Below are 17,928 nucleotides of genomic sequence, written 5' to 3'. Positions count from 1 at the left end.
GACAAGTGTATCCTAAATCTCTAGAAACATTGTCCAATACTCTTGTTTTGCAAAATCATGAAGTTTGATATGCCGCAAGCTAGTTTTCGAAGGCAAATAATAGGTTGCACCTCTATCTGATAAGGAGGTTACCCCAGTACCCCCGGCTATAAATCCGGAATAACGGAAAAATCCGGAACCATGATACCGGTTACATAAACTAGAAGGATTTTGTGATCAACTGTCAAAATTTAATTAACTTTCGTTGAGAAACGGCTGAGAATCAGATTTTTGAATTTTTGAAATTGGGTGCAAAATGAGGCTCAGGCACATAGGTGTTAAACGGACCGCAGATCTTGAGAATGAAAACTCCGATGTGTGTGATACCCTATCAAAAGCCTTAGAAAAATCAATCATAAGAAGAAATGCGATACCCCTCTTGTCAATAACAGTATGTATGTCGTCATGTACTTTGAGAAAGGCAGTTGTAGTACTATGTCCTGCTCTAAACCCAGATTGAAATTCTGTCAATAAATTGAAGTTTAATAGATGACTCTGAATTTGTGATTTGAGGATTTTTTCAAATACTTTCGATAAACTACTTAGAATGCTTATGGGTCTAAGGTTGTCGAGAGAATTTCCTGATGTTTTTTTTTCCGAATTGGGATTACTTTGGACGATTTCCAACCACGAGGATATTTAGATGTAGAAATAATTAAGTTGAAAATGGATCTAATTTGAGAAACTATTGAAGGAAGAATCAGTCGAATAAACTAGATTGGAATATTGTCTTTGCCAATTGCATTAGATTTTATAGATTTAATCGCTAAAATGACATCATGATCACTAATCGGTGAAAACTGAAATCCATGAGTATTTTCAAGAGGAATCTGTTAAGTACTATTATCAACAGTGAAATTTGAAGCAAAATATTCATTGATTTCCGCGTTTGTGTTATCAAAATTTCTATTACATGTAGATGAATTTATTGCCCCAATATGTTTTAGTTTGTTCCATAAGTCCTTAGATGAGTTAGAAGAGTCACAAGATCGGATTTGGCGTTATGGATAAGTTGTGTAACTTTGTTACGTAACCGTTTATATTGGTTATGATTTACTGTCGACCTATCTGAAACCCATAAACGATACGCAATGTTACGTTCAACCATAGCCCTTTGAATTTCACTATTGAACCAAGGATTACGTTTAGGCTTGGAACGACGCAGTGGAACGAAAGAATCATGTAGATCACTTAATATTTTATTGAAAACATCAATTGCTATGTCGGAGTCGGTTATACTGTCAAAAATGGACCAATCAATTGAGTTGATGGCCCGTGTTAACCCTCCAAAGTCTACGTTCTTGTAATCTCTGTACGTGAAATGGTCAGGGATTGATTTTCGTGCTATATTCAATGAGGAAAAAATTATATCGTGGTTTGAAAACGCTGGGGCTGACACTTGTTAGGCATTTAGTACAAATTCTTGGTTGGACGACAGAATCAAATCAATCAGAGAACATCCAGTTTGATGAAAATGGGTTGGGAATGAGTTTGCACAAACAAATCCGAGGGAATCAACAGAATTTTTAAATTTAAATGTTTTGTTGCATGATTTATCTAAATCTATATTAAAATCTCCTATTATAACTGTGTTAGGATATTGTACGGACAGCTCAGATAATTGATCTAATAATAAATCAGAACAATCTGAGCTGGGAGGGTTATAAAAGATGCCTAGTAAGAATTTATCCTGTTCATATTGGATTTCAACGAATAAATATTCAGTAAGATTTGAATACTCGACACCGGATCTTAATTCTGAATTACAAAGAACTTTAAATTTCAAATCACACTTAAAATAAACACAAATTCCACCCCCACGGCCGTAGCTTCTGTCGAGTCTCAAGAGATTGTACCCATCTAGAGCGACCAAGTTGTCATTTATATCGCTTGTAAGCCAACTTTCTGTAATGCAGACAATATCTACTTTACTTTGGAAGAAACATAACTTGAATTCATTGAATTTCGACATCTGTCGGGCACACATACTTTGCATATTAATGTGGCAAATATTCAGATAATTGTTATTGAGTACACTGTTCATCACAACACGGGGAATACAACTATTTGAAAGAGCATTAGCTTGGTTATCCGGCATCTATGTTAGACATAGTAAGCGGACTTAAACAAAACTGTCCTACCCTGTTCAACATCAACAAATCAGCAATTAAGGACAAACGTCTTCAAATCCCGGTTCCACAGTGCATCAAAACTTCAGACGCACAAATCTCGAGAAGCGAGCTTCAAACATCAATGCCTTTTATTATTCTGTTCTTGCTCACTTGCAATAAGCTTAAAATAAGAAGCTCAGGTGCGCTGGTTTTGTTTACGAAGAGATTTGTGCTCTCAAAGTCGCGAGTAGGTGCCAAAGTCGGCCATTGTGGCGGCCATATTGGGATTCTAACAAGTCTGTCCTTAAAGTGAATGACAATGATGCATATTGCCCATTTTACTGGCATTTTACCAGGTTAGCTGGTATGTCTGAAACATACTGGAAAAACTTGTAATTAGAAGGCACGAAATGTTGCTAATTGGCAAATTGAGAGATGAAATTTGTGAAAAAAATCGCGTTCTGGTGGGATTCGAACCCACGACTTCGTATTCGCTAGACCGGCGCTTTAACCAACTAAGCCACAGAACAGGTAATGGTTCTGCGGAATAGAAAGCCAAACTGACTCCGAAGCCGCACCGTGAACACTCCTATTTCACAAACTCATCTCTCTTTTCGGCTTAGATGCCAATCCACAACACACTCCTGTTTGTGCCCACTACCTACAAGTGCGAGCGAGTTATTTATATGAAGCCGAGACTTACTCTCGCACTCCGCATACCTAGCCACCAGGCAGTTTGTTTTGCTGGTGTCTAATTAGTATGCGTCGAGAGCTCGGCACGGTCGGACGCTCGGACGACCGAACTGCGCCAAGTGACGCAAGCAAGGGTACAATGATGCATATTGCCCATTTTACTGGCATTTTACCAGGTTGTGAATGATGTGAATGTGACCAAAGTGAATGACAAGTAATTTAGCGAAAAACAATTCATTGATAAAATTGAAAAAAAAAAAACCCTAGTGCAGTTCGTGAATTCGGTTGGAACTAAGTAAATACATAATGAAAATAGGCCAACAACAGCATCAATAGCAACTTCAACAACAGCAGCATCGGCAGCATAGCAGAATGAGCACTTAAGGCGAAACTGGATCCATTTCCTCACTTTTTGGTTTTTGATTTTTTATAAAATAACGAAGCAATATTTTCAAAATCGGTTTTCGTGCACATGTAGAGTATGGATCAAGGTATCTCCTGATTTTTTTTCGTGGTGGAAAATATTTTTCGTTTTCGCAGAAACCATTTTTGAATAAAATTTCACAAAGAAATTGTTTCTGCAAAAATGGAAAACTTTTTCCATCACAAAAAAATTCAGCAGATACCTTGATCCATACTCTACATGTGCACGAAAACCGATTTTGAAAATATTGCTTCGTTATTTAATTAAAAATCAAAAACCAAAAAAATGAGGAAATGCTTCCAGTTTCGCCTTAAAGAATATACTCGATGAAAGAGTGCTCATTGAATGTAAAACTTTTAGGACGGAAGAAAACAAAGGAAAAATGAAGGAGCGGAGACACGGAAATCTACGGAAGGAATATGCAGAAATATTAAGGAAAAGGAATCTTGCAGATAACTTTCAGGAGCGGAATAAACAGAGGATTGATAAGGATGGGAGACATGGAAAAATTGTAGGAAGGAAAGAATAACTTTCAATGGATAAGGATTATGTTGGTAACTGGTTCAGCGAGAAAATTGGATTCGGTTCAGCAGCAACTTTTGTGTAGACGATTCCACCACGCGTGAAAACGGACTGAAGCTTTCCATCCTTCTTCAGCTTTAGTGCGGCTCCCTTGATCGTACGGCCAAGCTTAGTAAGATTCTCGCTGATGTATATCCTCGATTTCGTCGCAAGTCCAAGATGTTGAAGCGAAAGATTTCGTGTTGCAAGGTATCGTCTGAAGAAATCATTACGCTCACTTTTGAAGGCAAATTGGAGTAAAATGGGAGAGGTACAACCAGCTTTCAAGGGTGCTCGAGCAAGACGTTTGATAAAGGCGAGCGGAGCATTTTTCCTGCTGTATCCGAGTACAGAGCACACCGTTTCCAGAACTCCAAGAAGATCCTCAGAAGGGTGGAACGGAACCCCAAATAGCAATAAATCGTCGCTTCTCTCCATAGCAGCAGTACGTTCGGCGATAGAACAGACTTCGCTTTATACTTTCCCCACACCATTCGCCACTGTATCAATTTGGGCTCTGCTCGTCTCTTGGAAATACTGGATTTTTTCGCGAAGAACGTTAATTTTATCTTGCAAGGAGCTTTTGCCAGTCTCGATAATTGCAATGGTTTTGTTGACCATTTCGTGGAACATGGACTGCATTCTCGCTAGAAGATTATCAAGAGATGTGACGAATTCTTGTTGTCGTTGCAGCACCAAAGTATCGCTCCCCATCATCAGTAAACAATGAGTGCAATCGGATGTGCAAAACGGTGAGTGCCGAAACTTGACAGCTGATAACGAAGATGAAACCAATGGCGCTACAAGTATGCAATATGTGTTTCGGACAACGATCAGAAAATCACATCAATATTATGCATAATCAGCTTCAAATCAGCAAAACTCCATAGGCCGCGTAGACACTACACTCGTGTGAATAGTTGAATAGCCATTCAGATCGAAACTGCAGTTAGAACGTAGCAAAAACTTCACTAAACTGCACAGGCGGCACAATCACTCACTGTACCCGATCATAGCCAGAGTCGGACATTTGAAATCTAACAAATATTGATGAAATTCGTATGCATTTTTTTCTTTAAAAAAACATGTTAAAAACCTCACTTTTATTTGTATTTTGAGAAAAAATTCTTCACTACACTGAATTTAAATTTTTGAGCTGAAGTTGTTCTAAAATATTGAAAATTCTATGTCCAAAGATGTTGGTGCACCGCGAAATTTTCGAAAATTTCAAAAGGCGCCGCGTTAGCAAAAAGCTTGGGAACCTCTGGTATAACAGATATGGATACTGTTTCGAGTCCTGAACTCCAAAGTAGTTTGGCTGACGTGGACGTGGAGATATCAAGAGCTTCGCGTATCCCAGCAGATTATGCAATACTATTATTTATGGCGAAAACACATAAAGTTTTTCTTGTAGATTTGAAGGACTTCATTATAGAACAGTTTGGGCGAACCTCAATGTCCCAAAGGTCTACAATAAAAAAGTAGACTTCAGATTGGTCCATTTCATTTATTTAGTTAACATCAAATTCATGATAATACTGAATCAACAATTTGCCGCCATAATACTCGATTTGCAGCTGCAGCTCTCCAACCTCGGTCGCGCCCAACACTCACCAGATCACGCTCCACCTGGTCCGCCCATCGTGCTCTCTGCGCTCCACGCCTTCTTGTACCAACCGGATGGTTAGCAAACACCAACTTTGCAGGGTTGTTGTCCGGCATTCTTGCAACATGCCCTTCCCACCGTATCCTTACGGCTTTGGCTACTTTCTGGATGCTGGGTTCGCCGTAAAGTGCAGCGAGCTCGTGGTTCATCCTTTTCCGCCACACACCGTTCTTCTGCACGCCGCCGAAGTTCATCCTTAGCACCCGTCGCTCGAAAACTCCGAGTGCTTGCAGGTCCTCCTCGAGCATGGTCCATGTCTCGTGTCCGTAGAGATCCACCGGTCTTATTAGCGTCTTGTACATGGTACATTTGGTGCAGGGGTGAATCTTTTTTGACCGCAGTTTCTTCTGGAGCCCATAGTAGGCACGACTTCCACTGATGATGCGCCTTCGTATTTCACGGCTCACGTTATTGTCAGCCGTTAGCAAGGAACCGAGGTAAACGAATTCTTCTACCACCTCGAAAGTATCCCCGTCTATCGTAACATTGCTGCCAAGGCTTGTCCTGTCTCGCTCAGTCCCACCTACCAGCATGTACTTTGTCTTAGCCGCATTCACCACCAGTCCGACCTTTGCTGCTTCGCGTTTCAGGCGGGTGTACAGTTCTGCCACCGTTCCAAATGTTCTAGCAATAATATCCATGTCATCCGCAAAACAGACAAATTGGCTGGATTTCGTGAAGATCGTACCCCGGCTGTTGAGCCTGGCTCGTTGCATAACACCTTCCAGGGCGATGTTGAATAGTAGGCAGGAAAGTCCATCACCTTGTCGTAGTCCCCGTCGAGATTCGAATGAACTGGATAGTTCACCCGAAATCCTTACGCTGTTCTGCACACCGTCCATCGTTGCTCTTATCAGTCTGGTGAGCTTCCCGGAAAAGCTGTTCTCGTCCATAATTGTCCATAGCTCTGTGCGGTCGATACTGTCGTATGCCGCTTTGAAGTCGATGAACAGGTGGTGCGTTGGGACCTGGTATTCACGGCATTTCTGGAGGATTTGCCGTACGGTGAAGATCTGGTCCGTTGTCGACCGGCCGTCGATGAAACCGGCTTGGTAACTTCTCACGAACTAATTTACTTTAGGTGAAAGACGACGGAAGATGATCTGGGATACCACTTTGTAGGCGGCATTCAAAATGGTGATCGCTCGAAAGCTCTCACACATTAACTTGTCGCCTTTCTTGTGGGTGGGACAGATTATCCTTTCCTTCCACTCCTCCGGTAGCTGTTCAGTTTCCCAGATCTTCACTACTAACTGGTGCAGACAAGTGGCCAACTTTTCCGGGCCCATCTTGATGAGTTCTGCTGCGATATCGTCCTTACCAGCCGCTTTGTTGTTTTTGAGCTGGTGGATAGCATCCCTAACTTCCCTCAGCGTGGGAGTTGGTTCGTTCCCGTCCTCTGCTGCATCAACATAGTCATTTCCTCCGCTGCCTTGGTCCTCCGTGCCTACATTCTCTTCGCCATTCAGGTGCTCGTCGAAGTGCTGCTTCCACCTTTTGATCACCTCACGTTTGTCCGTTAGGAGGCTCCCGTCCTTATCCCTGCAGATTTCGGCTTGCGGCACGTAGCCTTTGCGGGATGCTTTGAGCTTCTGGTAGAACTTGCGTGTTTCTTGTGAACGGCACAGCAGTTCCATTTCCTCGCACTACGCTTCTTCCAGGCGGCGCTCCCGGAAGAGACGGGTCTGCTGCTTCCGCTTCTGTCTGTATCGCTCCACATTCTGTCGGGTTCCATGTTGCAGCATTGCCGCCCGCGCTGCATCCTTCTCCTCCAGAACCGCTCTGCAGTCCTCGTCGAACCAATCGTTTCGTAGACTCCGTTCTACGTACCCGATAGTGCTCTCGGCTGCGTTGTTGATGGCCGCTTTGACTGTACTCCAGCAGTCCTCTAGAGAGGCCACATCGAGTACACCCTCGTCCGGCAACGCTGCCTCGAGATTCTGCGCGTATGCGGTGGCGACATCCGGTTGCTTCAGTCGCTCTAGATCGTACCGGGGCGGTCGCCGGTACTGTACATTGTTAATAACGGAGAGTTTTGGGCGCAGTTTAACCATCACCAGGTAGTGATCAGAGTCGATATTAGCGCCACGATAGGTCCTGTCATCGATAATGTCGGAGAAGTGCCGTCCATCAATCAGAACGTGGTCGATTTGCGATTCCGTTTGTTGTGGTGATCTCCGGGTGTAATTATACGGGAGGCTGTGCTGGAAGAAGGTGCTACGAATGGCCATGTTCTTGGAGGCGGCGAAATCGATGATTGGTCCAGTAACCACGGATAAATATGCAACGTTACTCAGTATAGCAGATATGGCTATTGTTACGAGTGTAGACCTGAAGTCCTGAACATCAAGGTAGTTTGGCTGACCTGGAATATCCCTGTAGTGTCTCTAAATGTCATTGAAGATGTCAATAGCTTCGCGGTTCCCAGTAGGTTATGCAATGCTATTATTTGTGGCAAAAATACATAAAATTATTCTTGTAGATTTAAATTACTTAACTATAGGATAGTTTGGAACACCTAGAACATCTCAGAATATAAAACACCTTTTGATATTCTTGACGAAGTCTAAATGAATACATATAAACGTAATCCACATCCATGTTCAGCTTTTAGAACAACTGGTGTGCCATTTATTTCGTTTTTCCAAATTTCATCGTGTTCAGGATGTTCTAGATTATCAATGAAGTCCCAAAAACAAATATTCCGATTTTTCCCAAATAGAGGGCTCAATTTGCAGAAACTTTGCCGGAGACAGTATTTTGTTTTATCGAATGGGTGAATTTATACAGTCGTTTCTATGTTGGGGTCATATATGACCCCTCCGGCTCCAAAGGGTTAAGAGATTGCCGAAGAAATACAGACAAGCATGAATAAAGAAATACAAAAAATAGTGACGAAAATCCCAAAAAAAAGCGCCGTAAATCCACGCTCAAATTTAATCGCAATCGTAAACAAATATACACTAGGACGTTTAATCGATTCGGTGACTTCTAAAATAGTTTCGTAAATTGCCACAAGAATAACGCGCGGATGACACCAAAACAATTTGCCACTGTCGCGCACATCTACATACTTACGATTGCGTTTAAATTTCAGGGTTTTTCTGTCCACAACGCAGTATATTATTATACGACCCGTTCATGGTTGATATTTGCTTTTACAAAAAAAAAAAAAAAAAAACTGAAGTCACTGATATTTGCTCTCCTTAGGTGTCCCCTAGGGAAACAAATCTAGATACAATAATTAATGACTTTCTATAAACAAATACTCTATTCTGTCACCCTTGGGAAGATGCAGACCTAACACGGTATTCGGAAAGCTATGGTTATCCAGTAACATTCATTCTTTTGTTTCAACTCACTGCTAGGAAGTGGTCAATATTAAACCTTTATGAATTGTAATAATTGTATGATTTGCAGTGAGACTGGTTATGAATACTCCCAGTCATCCATTCAATTCACGACCGCATATGCTGTTGGATAGGATGCTAAATTGGAGGCTATATGCGTACACTTTAAACGCGGTTAAATGGAGGCATGTACGCATATGGCCTCCACTTTAGCATCTTATTCTACATCTATAGGGTGTCCCAGAAAGTATGGGCACAACTTTGTAGAACGAGAATACAATGCTTTTTTAACAAACAACATTTTTTATATTTTTGTATTGTTATTCAAAGTATTTTATTTGATATCTATAAAAAAATATATATTTAAAAGTGTTTTTGCATGCAGAATATTTAAAATGAAAAAAGAACTTTCAAAACTCCTGCACAACCTATTTTTTTACTGTTTAGCCAAATACACAAATTTGAAACAATTTTTTTGATTTGTTTTTGGTATGATATATTCGAAAACATGTTTCCTCAGATGCCTAATTGAAATTTATTATAAGAATATGGTTTCCCTGTGCGTACTGGAACATCAGAATTTTGAGAAAATCGAAAAAATCACTTTTTGTATTTTTGGATGAGACATGCCCACAGATATTCGAGTTTTTAAACATGTTTTAACGAGAATAACAATATTTCAATGTACACTTTATAAAGCTGGAGCTTTTATCTAACTTATAGTGAAATTTTGTTGCCCTTTTTTGTGTGCTGTGATATATATTTAGAAGCTTGTTTTCGACTATTTGAAATTCGGGGTTTCAAAAATATCGATTTTTAATTTTAACTTAAATTTTTAGGTTCAAAAGTATATGTTTTTAATTCAATCCAATATTTGTATAGTAGATACGCATGTAGAAAATCGCGGATATATTTTTTGAAATTTTTATCGAGCTTAATTTCATGTGTGGAAAATAATTTGTTGAGCGATGTTATTGAAAAATATAGCAATTTGTGCAGAAACTTTAAAAGGTCTTTTAGGGAACGTTCTACCGCATTCAAACGATGTGTAAAAAACAAATTCTAATGATTGGCATTTGATGTTAATATATTAAGGCACGATATATGTGAAAATAAAGACTAACCATGCATCCGTTTCCAAATGGCAGAGCTTCAAAGTTGTGCCCATACTTTCTGGGACACCCTATATACGACTTTGTGTTGGCTGGGTGTCTATGTGACATAACATTTTAATGCACTAGTGGAAATCGTTTGCTATTCTAGAATCTAGATAAACTGGATATCTTAGAACAAAAAGTCTCCAGCTTTAAGTTATCCGAAATAATTGTGTCAGGGAATGATTTGCATTACTAGATGATACATTCACTTTCATTTGCATTGTATTTACATGTTCGTTGTGGTAAACAATCATCATCTTGTTCAGCCCCCATCGGAAGGTGAGCTCTCGGTAACATCCGGAATCTTAGGACGTTTGAGTAATAAATGGAAAAACGAAAGCACGGTAAGTTAAAAACTCCATCCTAGACTGAACTGAACAGAATATATGCATACGGAACTGAGCTTCTCACATAAATCAGCAAGCAAAAAACTATCAAAACCCAACTCGAAAGTGACGTATCCGTTTGCCAATTTTCCCGAACCAAATAACGTTCTTCTTTAAAATCATCTCTTCTGTTCTTTGGTTTCTTTCCTTACACAATCCTGCAGGGAATCTTCAAGGACAAATCCAAGTATCAAACGTTGACTCGCATGTCGTACTGCCAGTGTCGGCTGAAGCTGGTGTTCTCGAGCATTTTCCATACGTTCGACTGGCGGCACATCGCACTGATATTGGACCGGTCGGATTTGTTTTCCCTGACGGTGGGGAAAAATCTCGAGTACGGGCTCAAGGAGGAAGACCTGCTGACCTGCGTGCGAGAACTGGACGGAAACGACGAAGAGGACCTGGATAACTATTTGCGCGATGTGAGCATGTACGCTCGAGGTGAGTAGGTTTTAGGTATGCAGCAGTGCTAGTGATTGTTCATCGTTTTCACGAAGTTTCAAAATTGAATATATGTATGCATATTCTTTAAAATAACGATTTACATTCTACAATCATCTGATGCCATTGTATTGAACAAGAAACCTCAATGATACTCAACAGTCTCAAAGAACAATACATATCCTAGTTGATTTTAGATATATTGTATGACAACGTTTTCATAGTAACGCTTCATTCTAATTGGTTTTATCATAATCCCAGGCAAGCGCAATAATTCTTGGATGCTTTGTGGTTTTTGAAGTACCTTACAAGCATCTTTGTTTCACATAAGGCACCCTACACACTACTCAGACGGTTTGACCAACATTGACTCCGCCCCCAGGTTGGTGGTTGAGTTGGTGATGTGTTTGACCGTGTGTGATGCTGTTTGACGAACCGATTTGGCAGTTCGTCAAACCGATTTGACGGTTGATGGTTTGGTTGGCAAAAATCAAACCAGTTTGATTTTACTCAAACCAACGGTGGGCGGAGCCAATGTTTGACGAACCGATCGTACCGTGTGTAGTGTTTTTGCACAAACATAGTGCGATTTCAAATGGGAGAGTATGTTGGTGCAACCTCAGTGGCATGTTGGTGCAACACGATTTGGCAATTCGTCATACGGTTGCAGAAACATAAGCTGGTTCGACGAACCAGTGGGCGGTGGCAATGTTGGTCAAACGGTTTGAGTAGTGTGTAGGGTGCCTAAGAGCATTTGAACTTAAGAGCAGCTTTATGAGACTTCCGTAGATATCTCCTAAAAAAAATCACACTAGACAGCTCTACAATATAAATAAAACCAGTTAGAAGTTAGTTCAAAAGAAATGCAGTATCAGCATATTATCTACCGCAATAGTATAATCATAGCATCGATGGCGCCAGAATTTCGCGTGTATTACCTGCCTCAATCATTCCATCCTCTGCTAATTAATGGTACCATCCCGGTTAAATGATTGGCTTGTTGTGTGCCACCAGTTGCCTCCCAGCTGCAATAAACCCTAATTCATTTGGCAATTTTCTTTTCCATCCGACCGTGATTCGTTGTTTACCTCGAAGCTTTCCACCCATCTTATATTTTATTTTTTTTTTTTTCTTTTTTTTGCAGTGATTATCTTGTCCGTCCGGGGCAGTTTGGTGCGAAAGTTCATGCTCTCGGCCCACCGGCTCGGCATGACGAGGGGTGAGTTCACATTTCTGGACGTGGAAATCTTCCAAAGCTCCTACTGGGGCGACCACTACTGGGAACTGGGCGACGAAGACGACCAAACCGCTCGGTTAGCGTACGAAGCCCTGCTGAGAGTTTCGCTGCTGCAGCCCACCAGCCCCTCGTACCAGTACTTTGCCGATCAGGTGAGACTCCGCGCCAAACGGGACTACAATTACACCTTCGTGGAGGACGAGGAGGTGAACTTTTTCATCGGAGCCTTTTTCGATGGTGTCTACCTGCTGGGTATGGCACTGAACGAGACACTGAACGAAGGTGGCGACATCCGAGACGGGACGGCAATCACTCGGAAGATGTGGAATAGAAGCTTCGACGGTGAGTACCCGCTGTGTCTCTAGATACATATTTGCCGGGCGGTAAGCCGGTGATTGTTATTGGCGTTGTTGGGAATATTGAATGTTGCTCATTTTTTTTTTCGTTGGCGTGGGTGGTGCTTTTTGTGTCAAAACAAAATAATTTGGGATTATAACTGAATTGTTGACTATCAATCGATATTCTAGTAAAAGCTCAGTGTCTTAGATTGTCCACTTAGACGATATAGCTCCACGTAAGAGATCAAATTATGAGGCCACCATCTACAAATTGTATACCGCAGCCGTTGAGTGTTCTTCACTGATACAAACCAGATTTTATTGACGAACAGCAGCACAGATTTCACGTTAAAGTTGTAACTAGACGCACTAGTGCGTTGTCTGATCTGATGTTTTCCGTACATTTCTCAAACTCAAAAAAGAAGCCCTGTCTAACAGGCACCTAATAAAACAAAAAAGGTCTGGTAGTGGGGACTGGAGCCTCCTCCTCCTCCTCCGAAGTCAACGAATGAGAGAATGTACTATTCCCCCGATCAAAGCCTAAACCATTGCCATAGCCGCCAAGCCCATTGTCTCCCCGGGACCACCAGAAAGAGGTACAAAGTATTGTCAGCTTTCTAAATGGTTTCACCACTCACTTCCTATGTCCTGGGTAGGCGAGCCTACAGGAACCTTTTCGAATCTACGGTCTCGGATCTAAACTAGTAGCTTACCGCCGCAACAAAGGGTCTTCCGCGTGGCCACACTGCTCTAGTTTGACTCCAGGGCACCGGTATGGCCAGCGCAGTTGACTACTGAACCCTGAGATCACCTCCCAAGCATCAAACATGGTTACAAAACAGTCACGGCAGCGCATGTAAGGGTTGCGCAGTAAGTCACAGTGACTTCTGTGCAACCCTTACATCCCAAGTAACAATCAGCATGCCTTGAAGGTTTATTCATGTTTTATCCTGGTTTTATACGAGCATGTCAAAAAGCTAGTAGTTCTAAATTAGTTTTATGTGGTAGTTTTTTACTTTGAACCTTTGGCGTTCCATAAAACTATCATATAACTTCTGCTATAAACATCTTCAATTAAATACTTGCAAGTAGACATGTATTGGTTTTATCACTTATTATATACCATTTCAATAAAACTTGCATTTGCGGTTGTTGTCGGAGAGATTTTTTTTGTAAACAAATACACAAAACTGTGAGGCAATGCATAAAACCAACAAAAGATTTCGTGGCCGTAACATAAACCAAAAAATGCTGTGATAAAACCGCTAGTTCTATCATGAGCTCAGTTATGACTACCTCAGGAGGGTTCATCAGGAATCATCAGGAACACAGAGTTTTATCAGAAAAATATGTCGCCTAGCCGGGATAATTCATGTAAATACAGAAAAATTATTCTATACCATAGGGGGGAAATATGTTCAACAGACACCCGAACAGGAAGGTTCGGGTAGTGTGGGTTAAGGCCGTCTTCTACAACATAAGTAAAAGCCAAGACTACTCTCTCCTCGATCCACATTCCTATGGTCGCCAAACCCTTTGTCTCACCGGAACCACCAAGAAGGCATAGCTTCAGAGAGGGGTTAGTGCACTGCACATCGCATCCTCAAGGTTAGCTGCGTAGCCTGCAGCAACGAACATCGATGACTCGATTTGAAGAGGCTATCACGATAGCGTGCTAGCGCTTTGCCAGTTTCCCGAGTGATCCTAACCACCCCCTTTTTCCTCGGAAGGTTAGCCAGGTAAACCCCACACCCGCGCCCAACTGTTTTGCAGGCATCTAGAACTGATGCCTACTTGCAACCAGACCTGACCAGAGAGTAAAAAAATCGAAGATTGAAAATGAAGATTGAAATTCTCATTTTTTCATTCGTGTTTGGCCACATTCATTGTCAGCTGAATGCCTCTCTTTTTTCATTCAATTCTCTGTCACGAATATTTTTTCGCAAGTCGAAAAATGTCAAATTCCTGTTAGCAGACGCACAATCCGGCTTAATGGATAAATAGAGAACATAATTAATATTCTAATTAACTACTATACACAAGTTTTGAGGTTATTGGAAGTATAATCGAGAGTTACGGTCCAGTTTTATTTCTCAGTGAAAATTGTCAGTGACAGAAAAATGAATGAATAGGTGAAAAAATTCATTCACCAAAATGAATTTTATTTTGATCCTGCAGTTGAGAATCTTCAAAATTCACGTTGAATTTCATTCATTGAAAATGAAAATTTTAAACACTGGACCTGACCTACTGAAGGCAAGGGTATCATTACCCTTCAGGCCCTATAACTGCACCAGAAGGGTCTCCCCAACCTGTCCCGGCCCTTACCGGAGACCCCTTTCCAACTGCGGGCGCGGATCCAACCCAGTAAACCGGCGGCGCCACGACAACAACGCTACCAGGATGTTCTCTCCGCGGTCACTTAATTGCAATAAGGGTCGATTGACCTACGAAGCCGACTCCGAACCCCTGGACCACCTCTTGTACCACATCTGAACTAGCCATTCTCCGAGTCTTCGCGCCACCTCCTTTGTAGTTCCAAGACGATGTGGGTGAAACGGCATTCTAGTCAAACTCATCCTTACACATCCGCTGGACAAGATTGTCCGGAATTGTGTCCTCCTCGCATGTGGCAAGCATGCGGTCACGCATTGTGTGAAAACGCGGGTACTCGAACGCTTCATCTACACCAGCACAAACAGGGCATTCGGGAGAAACCGCATGCCCGAAACGGTGTAGACTGTAGATACTGTCGGAAGCAACCATGACCTGAAAGGACCTGTTTCAGGTGGAATAGGCGGGGGCCTATTGATCCGGTAGTTTTCCTCTTCTTTATGGCTCGACGTTCGCATTGGAACTTGACCTTCAACTTAGTGTTCTTAGAGCTATTAATTGTTTAGAGTTATTAATTGAAGGGCTTTCTTTGCCTGCCATTGCATGAATTTGTACATTGTGTGGCAAGTACAATGATACAATATGCCCAGGGAATCGAACCCGCCGTATTTGCGATCCATAGCCTTAACCACTAGGCTAACGGGAGACCCAATTATCACACATTAATCCGGTATCTACCCTCGATATCAACCTATGGATCCACCTTCATTTGGTGGAACTGTCCCACGCGCACTGCCTTTTGACCATCGAGGCCATCCTGGCAGTGCTGCGTATGCCTCTTGTGCCGTGCATTTCGTAGCACTCCATGTCCTCTCTGATAAGGTTGCCGATAAGCACCATACCAGTGATGACGCAGAGCGCGTCGTGTGACACTACGCGCTCGCAAGCCTCAGGCACATCAGCCTGTAAGTACTTTCCAGTTTACCACTGTAGCTTTCGGTACTTAGTGCAGTTCCCCACGCTAGACCACCATACCTTAGTATGGATGTAGCGACACTAGCCAGAAGCTTGCGCTTACTGGCGTACACCGCAGAGCTATTGAACATCATCCGTGACAGTGCCACTATAGCTGTGGAGGCTCTTTCACAGGCGTAATCAACGTGGCCACCGAAAGTGAGCTTATCGTCGATCATCACGCTCAAGTGTTTAACGGAGCCCGTCGAAGTGATAGTGCAATCGCTTACACTGATTACCGCTTCGTGCTCTAATTTCTGGTTGTACACAATCATCACCTCAGTTTTGTAGTGAGCTAACTCCAGTTTTCTGGACCTTATTCACGCCTCCACAACCTTGATCAAGTGAGTAGTAGTCAACTTCACTTCTTCGATCGACTCACCGTGGGTTACGTACAAAAGGCTGAATCACATAAGGCTGAATGATCAAAAGGCTGAAACACATAAGGCTGAATGATCAAAAGGCTGAAAGCATCAAAAGGCTGAAAGATATCAAAAGGCTGAAAGATATCAACATGTTGAAAAGTTTTGAAAGTTGTAGAGAACCGAATGAAATGACATTTTGGACATTTATGGCTAATCTATTGGTCTTTGATAAACATTTGACTCGACTTGAAAATGATCATCGGAAACAAAAGAATCTTTGCTCGAAAGTACATTTGGTCAAACGGTCATTTGGTCAAAACCCATTTTACGGAAGAGGAAGTATATGACATTCAATCGATTTGACTATTCATCGAATGGACATCTGGTCACGTGAGCTAACTCTAACTGATGAAAAGACATTCAAGTGGAACATAACCTTATGGATTTCGGTATCATAATGTCTATGTTATTGTACTTTCTTCAGTATCATATAGGCCAATACCCCATTAATACTAAACTATTTTAGTTCAAATTGACAAAGGATTTCGCCAACAATTTATTTCCACTCGTTTGAAGTATTATGTGTGTCAACTCGGAAACTAGGTTGAATGAGTCCTAGATGTAAACAATTGTTCGGGTAATTCGGGTAATAAGCGGTAGTTAAGGCAAAAACTATTGTACCTAACTGTTGCTCAAAAATGTATGAACTTTGTTCAGTTCTAAATTTATAACGCGTGCGAGCTCTAAGTTGAACACTAGTGAAATCCGCGAAACTAAAATGGCCATACCTCCACCATGTTTCCACAGATTTCAAACATTTTGAGCTCATTAGATTCAGAAATTCTTCTGCTATTGGAACCATATCTGACCGTACCAGTCCGGTCAACATGGGTTTTGGAAAATCCGGATTTCTAATCATATGATTTAATACAATACAGTAACGGAGTTATTGGCATGAATTATCGAAAATCATAAAATTGCCTAAACCAATAGAGTCTGATCATCGGTCCATCAGTTGGCCATTCCTGACTAAGTTTCTCAAGGAACTCCGGGTGACTAAACAGGTTTATTAGCATCACATATCGACAGAAACTATTTCCCCCAATGTTGTGCGCATAAGAATTCAGAACCGAATTGCAGCACTGCAGTGTAAACGCGTTCAATTTGCGTTGAAGTTCATACTCGGCACACTGCGATCAAATATGTATATTTGAACATGCAAATTGAACGTGGCATAAACTGGATAGGACTGAACCCGTAGCATGCTGACTAACATGTTACCCTGGTATCTGTGATACTACAATGGTCATATTTGCGCCATTTCACCCTTCAATTTTGGTAATCTTTTGGGATAATTAAATCTCCTTTTATTGAAGAGTGAACCAGTCCGACCATCGTGTGTTTCAAAAAATCTAAATTCCTGGAGCTGTATTTCAATATCCGAGACCACAATGTCGTACCAAAGGATCTATGATGTATTTCCCTGTGACATAACATAATAACGACCAAACATGTAGATGCGGCACAAGGTTCTAGTCCTAGGAAAGAAGACACATAGGATTTAATGATGAAGATAAGCGCATGTGAACTCAGAGTCGAATGGGAACCGAGCGAGCGCTCTTAAGCAGCAAAAGCTATGACAGGCAAGTTCAATGCTTTGTCGATCAAAAAAAAATAAAGTGCTCAGTTCATTTTTGGCTCACGTTCTGTTCGAATACAACACTGCTTGAAAGAATAGCCTATTTTATAAGAAGGAGAAACATCTGGTAAAAAGTAAGCAGCTTCAACACCTGAACTTGAATTATAGTTCTT

General features: G+C 41.6%; 1 protein-coding gene across 1 annotated transcript in view; it reads left to right on the top strand.

The window, feature by feature from the left end:
* Positions 1-17,928, top strand: part of LOC109412673 (atrial natriuretic peptide receptor 1) — a 67,474-nt gene that overhangs the window by 34,002 nt on the left and 15,544 nt on the right. The window contains exons 4-6 of the mRNA XM_062850622.1: positions 10,268-10,345; positions 10,552-10,828; positions 11,973-12,407. Coding sequence (XP_062706606.1) covers positions 10,268-10,345; positions 10,552-10,828; positions 11,973-12,407 — 790 coding nt within the window. The remainder of the gene's footprint in view (positions 1-10,267; positions 10,346-10,551; positions 10,829-11,972; positions 12,408-17,928) is intronic.

Source organism: Aedes albopictus, chromosome 2 (assembly GCF_035046485.1).
Source record: "Aedes albopictus strain Foshan chromosome 2, AalbF5, whole genome shotgun sequence".
Lineage (NCBI taxonomy): Eukaryota > Metazoa > Arthropoda > Insecta > Diptera > Culicidae > Aedes > Aedes albopictus.
This window is presented reverse-complemented; position numbering and strand designations above follow the sequence as displayed.